The sequence below is a fragment of the Adiantum capillus-veneris genome, chromosome 18 (assembly GCF_014529385.1).
Source record: "Adiantum capillus-veneris isolate H3 chromosome 18, ASM1452938v2, whole genome shotgun sequence".
NCBI classification, from domain to species: Eukaryota; Viridiplantae; Streptophyta; class Polypodiopsida; order Polypodiales; family Pteridaceae; genus Adiantum; species Adiantum capillus-veneris.
In genome coordinates this window covers 112,238,655-112,246,216 of record NC_140948.1, presented here as the reverse complement: position 1 = coordinate 112,246,216, position 7,562 = coordinate 112,238,655, and the positions used below count along the sequence as shown (strand labels likewise).

Here is a 7,562-nt window from a genome sequence, read left to right as displayed (position 1 = left end):
AACACCACTAGCGAAGAGTTCTGTTAAACTGGGGTGGCAGGTGAGACTTTCCTCTTGCCAAGAGGAAGTTTGCATTATCGATTTATCCATTTCTGAATCCTGATATGGAAGGTCCCACTTAGGGGATCTAATAACTATCTATTTGTATAAAGTCATGTGATTACACTAGAAAAGCTAAATGCTTGGAGCTAGGTGAGGCGGGCCTACTAGTCATCAAGCTTAGAGAAAGAATAATAAAATATTATGCTATACATGGCTAGGAACTCCAGCATTGCTATAGTATAGGCTATGATGAGAGTGACATGACTTATCACTTGATGCCAAGGGACAAGAGATATAACTATGCCAGCAAAAATTGAGCACCTCATTGAAACATATTCATTGCTTTAGCCTACATTGAGTAATTGTGTTTGAAAAAATTCTATGAATTTAAAATTCAGGGTTTTGAATATATTCGATTTCTTAAAAAGTATTTAATGCTCCTCTAATTTTCAAGAGACTTTTAAATTGGAAATTTTGGTGCCCATTGTGTGGGTGACCCAATGATAAAAGTGCAATGTGGGTGCACGTGGAATGTGGGGGAGCAACAAACACGTGCAAGGACCCCTTCGATTGGCTCAATCCCCTCTTGGTGGGTAGGTTACCTGGAGAAAGCACAAGGAAATCAGCCAAATCCGCACTCCTAAACTTTTTGCATAATCTTTACCCACAAACAAGGCCTTGCAGTCTATAAGTCTCGACTCTCACCATGCCGCGAGTTAGCTCTTAGTAACGATCCGGGTCCTTCTTATCGAAACACATGTTCTCTTCAAGTACCTTCTCCTTCTCTTGTAGTTAATGGTCTCTTGCAATTGTTCCTACCAAGCTTAGGCCGTGCTCAATAGGATGTCTCATATGTTTTTCGTAATTTTTGCTTCTCTAATATAAATTCTCTCGCACCCTTTATGGCAAAAAAAAAAAAAAACAAAAGCTCAGGCCCTGCTCAATAGGAGCTACAATAGCGGAAGTCACAACATGAAATTTTTCCATGCCATGTTCACACAACACATCACCAATAGTTGATGTAGAGAGAAATCGATGGCTTGCAAAAGTGTTGTAGCGAGTTCGAAAACTACGGATGCTTGACTAGGGTGAATTGTCACGGGAAACCTGCTTCCTCTTGTTGGGGGGGGGGGGGGGGGGGGGGGGGGGGGTTTCGTCAAGGAGATGGTGGACCCACAAAGATTGTGCTTTTTGCTCACTTAATGAAATCTTCGCACTCAAGCATTGCGTTTTCTAATGCCGGCCTGTGTGAACCAAGCCTCATTTCAAACGATTGCTCTCTCTCTCTCTCTCTCTCTCTCTCTCTCTCTCCCGCATTGCACGATGTACCACCAAAGCGCGCTTATATAGGCTCAAAATAGGGGATGGTGCCTCTTTAGGCCAAACTAGTTTTAAGTAGAGGCCCTCAAGAGCGCATTTGCACGTTGAGGTTGCAACGTTTTAGGTGAGGTTAGAGCTGCACATAAAGATGAGAGAGAGAGAGTAGATAGAGCAATGTTGCAGGGCCTTGTCGTTTTTGCACTCCGGATTTGAGAGAGTAGAGAGAGATGGGCAACGTTTTGCCAACTCTACCGCAATTGGTAGAGTGGAGGCACACAAGCAGCGTTTTCACAACAAGACAACTTCTTGCTTATGCAAGCAAAACGCTACAACCATGCATGTGCGAATGCGCTCCAAACTAAGTTGAACACAACACAGACAATGTTTATCTTTTTCTAATTCTGGTTGATTCTATTAAAAAATTTATCAAAGATTGCAGTTGCTTAAATTATTTGTACTTATTATTGTTAAGAAATATAAAAACTCTAGGGTTTGTTTTGGCCCTTGGGCCCTTGGGGTAAGAATCTTCATCATCTTCTTCACCCTCCCCCTCTTTCTTTTGCTTTCTATATTATATCAAGGCCCCAACTTTCCTCATTTGTATTTTGTCTGTGTGCGTATGTAGGCTTTTGTGAGTGGGTGTGAGCTCCATTTCCCGCTCTTCGCCATCGCCCGCAACTTCTATCTGCCATTCTAATCGCTTCTGCTTCACCATTTCTTCTAAGCTTTCTTTCTTAACGCTGCTATGGCTGCCTTTTCCGTGATCCTCTTTCCTTGGCGAGCTCAGCCCCCAAGCTTTCATGGGTTTCCCACTCTAGCCTTCCAGCTATGGCTACCCCCCCTCTCCCGCTTCGCATTGTCTCCACCGTGCCACAATTGAGAAATTTTTCTTGCGCGAGTTTTACATTCATTGGCATCGTGTATCTTCTGTAGTTAACTCCATTCTTGCACTTGCTTCGCAGATCTGCTCCTCTGGAATCCTAATTTAAGCTTTTGGATGACGGAGAGCAGGATCGATGCTTGTTTTTGAAAAGCTGTGTGACTAAAATTGATGGAATCCCCAAACCAATGGAACGCAGCTCCTTTGTCAGTAGAAGCCATTCCTCAAAGGAGAGATCAGAGGTTGAGCAGCAGTCCCAAGTGTGCATTTGTAAGATCTGAAGCCTTATGTTTGCAGCAATTTGTGTGCTAGGTAGTGGGGAGCTTCTGAGATTGTGAGGATTAAGGCTTCAATTCACAGAACTGTTGTAATAAATTTTGTTAAGGAGGGTGAAGAACTGTGGCAATACAGCCAATGCTTGAGGAAGGGGAGGAGTCCAATGCTGTGGCAGTGCGGATTGCATCCGCAAGTGCAGGAGCTGATTCAACAGCTGCAGCAGTGGAGGAGGCGGAGCTTGCAGCTGCAGCTGCCAAGTCTGGGGATGAAGATGATGAGCTTGCGGTGCTGCCCCGCCACACTAAAGTGATTGTCACCGGCAACAACCGCACCAAGTCGGTCCTAGTTGGTCTGCAAGGTGTTGTCAAGAAAGCTGTCGGCCTAGGAGGCTGGCATTGGCTGGTACTTCTCTTTCAATTTCGCAGAGTTTCCTTTAATTTTGCGTCATGCTTTTTCTATGTCTGGCCCATCAATGCTGCTGACAGTGATTACTTATGTCATTAGCATAGAGCTGCTGTTCGACTTCTTTTCTTTTTGCAAGGAGGAAACTTTACAATTTACTTTAGTGCTGGGCTTATAATTAAATTCTTAGATTACAGTTATCATGAAGTGATAATAGTGCAATGAAATTTTTCCTAGTTGCTACCAAGTGAATTTAGGCTGGCGGATTCGATATTTTAATTGGATCACTAGAAAAATTTGGCTTACTACACTCCCAGAAACGAAAAATTTTCTGTATTGCAAATGCTCGTCTTCCTATGCAGAATATTTTCTACGATCCTAACCGAACAATTTAAATTTCATAAGTCTAAATATCAGTTGTTCTTGCAGTGGCTATGTTGTTAATTCTTTTTAATCTTGCACTGGGCACCATTCATAGAGAAGGATGATCTGTATGGCCCCCCTTGCTGCTGTAGAGGTTTACTCCTCTTTTTGAAGGGTTAAACGCCAGATCTACTATTTCCAGCCTTCTATGTATTGCTGTGATTACATAGCACCTCTGTTTTCTTTTTCCAAGGCTTGGGTTCATAAAAAAGAAAGTGGGTATTAGGGAAAAGGTCCATTTTTCTATGGTAAGTTCTGCTGTATAAAGAGAGAAACTGTGGGTGAGCTAGAGTGAATGCACTGTCAGCTACAATGAATGCATTGGCAGTGTTGAATTAAGTACAATGAGAAGCGCTTGCCAGCTTTATCTTCAATGCGGCCCATTGTGCATGATTTAGGAAGGGCAATGTTTGTTATAGCTGCTGGATTTTCCTTCGCTTGTCTTCTCCTTGAGCTCAACTGGGCAAGCGGCTGCTGAAAATGGTCTGCAATTATTTAGTTGTGTATGAATTTGACTCCACCCATCTACATTGATAATCTTACAAGAAAAAAAATGGAGGATGCTTTATATTTGAAAATACTTTTGAGCTTAAATAGAAGGCTTCGTAGATCTTCAGTTTTGCTTGAAGTAGTTGTTTCTCATTGCAGCTGAATACGTGTGCTCTTTCGGAGGGAAGTCAGTAAATTATTTGCTTTGTCGTTTTGGCTCCACTGTTTTTTTGCCCTTTATTTGATTCATGTTTAGGCTCTTCAAAGCATGCCCATAGTTTCACAAGCACACTTGCAATGCGAGAAAGAAAGAGCACACACACTAGAATAGTAGAGAAGAGAAGCTCGTCAATGCTATGCACTGAATGTACTGGTTTATGGTACCCTCGATTTTGAGTGGGGAAGGTGAACTGAATTTGGGATTGGTTAAGGTTTCTATCATTCCTTGTTAGGTCCTGACAAATGGGCTGGAAGTAAAGCTCCAACGAAATGCTTTGAGTGTGCTTGAAGCACCAACTGGCCTTGAGGAAGATGATGATTCGGAAGATCAAATGTCCAGCAAACCAAATCTAGGTTAGTTCTGGTTACATGAATTTTCTGTGTTTCAAGGTACAAAGTCTGCTTCTTTGTACTGCTGGCTTGTCCTCACCCATGTCATGCCATGAACTCTAAACCTGTATGCTCACAATGTGGCATGTAACTGAGCTAGAGATGAAAAGTGTTGGCTGTTCTTCACAGGTCTTGAGTTCAAGACCGTCGGATAGATCTTTGAGGTCTCTTGGGATTGTTCATTCGACGCTAAAATCTTGCTTATGTGTGTGTGTGTGTGTGTGTGTGTGTGATGAAAAAGAAGAGGAAATTGTAATAACCTTTCTATCACCCAAGTGTGGTAGATTGGCTATCCCAATTCCCTCTGGAGCATCAGGTCTTGAGATCAAGGCTCGTCGGATAGATCTTTGAGGTCTCTTAGGATTGTTCCTATGACGCTAATATCTTTCTTCTTCTCCTCCTCCTTATACAGAGGACTTTGGAAAGCCTTTTAGGCTAAGGGCACGTGTACAGAAACATGGGGGCGTATCAAGAGCGGGAAACAGAAATTCAACGAAGGTGCTTACTTCTGATCCGTCCAAATTACTGGTATGGTTTTGGTACTTATAATCTTTGATCTTCGCCTAGCTGTCTATGGTTGGTCTTAACATAAGGTGCTTACCGTGCAGAAAGTGGACTTCAGCAAGTTTGAGATGGCTTCATTGCTTCGATATTGGAGACACTTTGAACTGGTAAGCTCATGGATCACTCGTTGTACACTTGCTTCTTGAATGGTGCTGAGTATTACAGTGGTCAGTTACTATTGTTTTGTATAGGTAGAGGTGGGTCCCAATCCTTCAAAGGAGCAGCTTGTCAATGCCGTAGAAAGGCACTTCATGTCTCAGGTGGGATATCTCCGCGGCTCATCTTTCAATTGTCTGGTGATGCCTAGGATAGGGTGCAATCCAGTGGTTCTTTCTGCATGAGGGCTTCAAGCCTGTGCTCTACTTACCATGGAAGTTTCTGTACGCTGTACAAATGCCCATGTTGTACGGTCGGCCAGCTGTACAGATGCAAATATGGTTCATCTTTTTTAAAACAATGTTGTAGGCTGTGCCTTGAGTCTTTTTTCTTTATGCCTGCTCGCTAGGTCATTTGTCATACGTTTTAAGGCCCTTTAACCATAGACGTAGGTATAAACTTAAGTAATGAGGTGATTTGTAGATGTTTTTTAATGTTTTTAGCAAACACACTGTACTTATCCAAATTGTGCAATATAGTATAAATAAATTCATCGTATTTTTACCACGGAACTGTACTGTACTTTACCGTACGATGGTACGGTGACAACTATGCATGGAAGTTTCCATAGTGTATGATTGTCCATATCTTACGGTCGTACATACCCAACTATGGGCTGCTTTTTTCTTTAATTATTGCAGGTTGTGTGTTGAATCCTGGCTCTTAGTGCGCACTACCTAGGCCAATTTTCACGAGTTTTTAGGCCCTATAACCCTAGCCCTACATATGTTCTTAAGTCATGAGGTTATTTGCAAATGTTTTTTATGGTACACGGTAGGAATCCATACCATACGATATAATAGTTGCAATATACTGCATTTTTCTTTATGCAAAACTGTGCCATACTTAACCATACAATGACCACTTATCAACTTGGATGGAGCATAAATGTCATTTCTTTGATGATGGAACATTTCAATGAGCTTTATCAACTTGGGAATCTCAATTTATTGCTGATTTTTTTTATGTTGCTTTGCGGAGGACGTGCAGCAACTGGATGAAGCACAAGTCATCACGAGCTTTGTGCAAGCGGCGAAGCGGCTAAAGACAGTTTGTGGATGAGCTAACAAAATTTAAACCCTCATACTCAAATTGGGTGATACTCATAGCATGACACTAGTAGGTTCCATCTTTCGATGTCTCTCTAGTCATAATCGTTTATAACATTTTGTAGCTGTGCGTGTGCTAATGTTCTCTCTGGTTATGGTGTAGCTATTTGAACTCTCTGGACCCTTCGGTGGTTGAGAGTTATTAGTCTAGGTGTATATAGTGGAATGAACATGTGAACATTCAGTCCTATCTAACTTGGGCAAGCACTTCTGCAGCTTGTATACATTGCTGCAGGTTTTGATGCTAACATGCACATTGTAACCGTTTAGTTGGCCGACTTTGGCCAAGGTCAGCGCAAAAGAGGATTATATTACTGATTTTGTTCTGGATTTGATAATTTTAGGGCTTGTTGTTTTCCTCTTTGAAGAAAAAGGGGGGGAGGAACATGTAGAGCCTAAAGGCCTAAAAACTCGTGAAAATGCTTTCACATATGCTTTCACATATGCTTTCACAGGAATGTGTATGTGTAGAGTTACAACAGAAATTTGAAAGATGAGCACCCATACATCCACCTTAACCATTAGGTTATGATCCTGTTAATTCATATATCTGCCTGCTTTGTTGTAAAGAAAAATTGTGTAGGTGCATCTAGCTTCCAGGGGACAGTTTCATGTCTACAACCATATGCATGCATGATCGCTGAGCATTGTTGCCAGCATTCAAGATGGTGAAAACATATTTGCAATGATATCTTGTGCTTTTGAGTTGGTTTGTTGAAGCCCTTGTAAGATCTCTTGAATCAGCATAAAATTATCGCCATTGTTGAATGAGAAAAGACTGTTGATTGTAATGCTTTTACTAGCAAGGCGTACAGAGAGGCATTGCTGAGAGAGAGAGAGAGAGAGAGAGAGAGTAGATTAAAGAGGGAGAAAAATAAAACATGCCTTTCAAAATTTCAAGGGTACTCTCTTGTCTATGCCCTCCCTTTCGTCTGAAAGCTTGCGCCAACAGAAACATCTAGTTGATGTTATATATTTCTAACCCTTATGCTTGGGCCACCCCCCATTCTATGGTGGGATGAATGAGCACCATAGATCTTGGGTGAATTAATATCTAGAAAGTAATTTTGGGTACTCGAGATTACTTAACCCTTCTTCTTGGATTGAACCCATTGAAGGCATGTGGCCTATTCATGTCTGTCATGCATGTCTTCATGAAATGCAGGTTTTCTTGTAGGTTTCGAATGTGAATGTGTAGCTGGGCAAAAGTAAACCTTTATACTTGAGGTAATTCTCCCCTATAAGTATTCTCTTGTACCCAAGATTATTTTCACAACAAGATTTATGACGCC

At 41.7% G+C, this 7,562-nt stretch overlaps 1 protein-coding gene across 7 annotated transcripts; it reads left to right on the top strand.

Moving 5' to 3' along the window:
• The first annotated feature begins 1,940 nt into the window (after positions 1-1,940).
• Positions 1,941-6,588, top strand: LOC147436218 (uncharacterized). Of its 7 annotated transcripts, none has more exons than XR_015185168.1 (8): positions 1,941-2,512; positions 2,654-2,920; positions 4,285-4,405; positions 4,854-4,969; positions 5,050-5,112; positions 5,178-5,265; positions 6,143-6,280; positions 6,374-6,588. XR_015185168.1 is itself a non-coding variant. In XM_086489120.1 (7 exons), the coding sequence occupies exons 1-7, from the start codon at positions 2,414-2,416 to the stop codon at positions 6,160-6,162; spliced, it is 774 nt and encodes a 257-aa protein (XP_086345246.1). In that variant the 5' UTR covers positions 1,941-2,413; the 3' UTR covers positions 6,163-6,588. The 7 variants fall into 7 exon arrangements, 5 of the variants coding, with proteins under 5 accessions (XP_086345246.1, XP_086345247.1, XP_086345243.1 ...); XR_015185167.1 differs by having other exon boundaries at positions 1,944-2,512; positions 5,197-5,265; XM_086489120.1 differs by having other exon boundaries at positions 6,143-6,588.
• The last annotated feature ends 974 nt before the right edge of the window (positions 6,589-7,562 follow it).

What these genes read in the sequence shown, in the direction of transcription:
- LOC147436218 (XM_086489117.1), top strand. Translation starts at nt 2,414, where the DNA reads ATGGAATCCCCAAACCAATGGAACGCAGCTCCTTTGTCAGTAGAAGCC. An exon ending in GTCCAGCAAACCAAATCTAG is followed by an intron (nt 4,406 to 4,853) that starts GTTAGTTCTGGT and finishes CTCCTTATACAG; the next exon opens with AGGACTTTGGAAAGCCTTTT. An exon ending in AAAGGCACTTCATGTCTCAG is followed by an intron (nt 5,266 to 6,142) that starts GTGGGATATCTC and finishes TGCTTTGCGGAG; the next exon opens with GACGTGCAGCAACTGGATGA.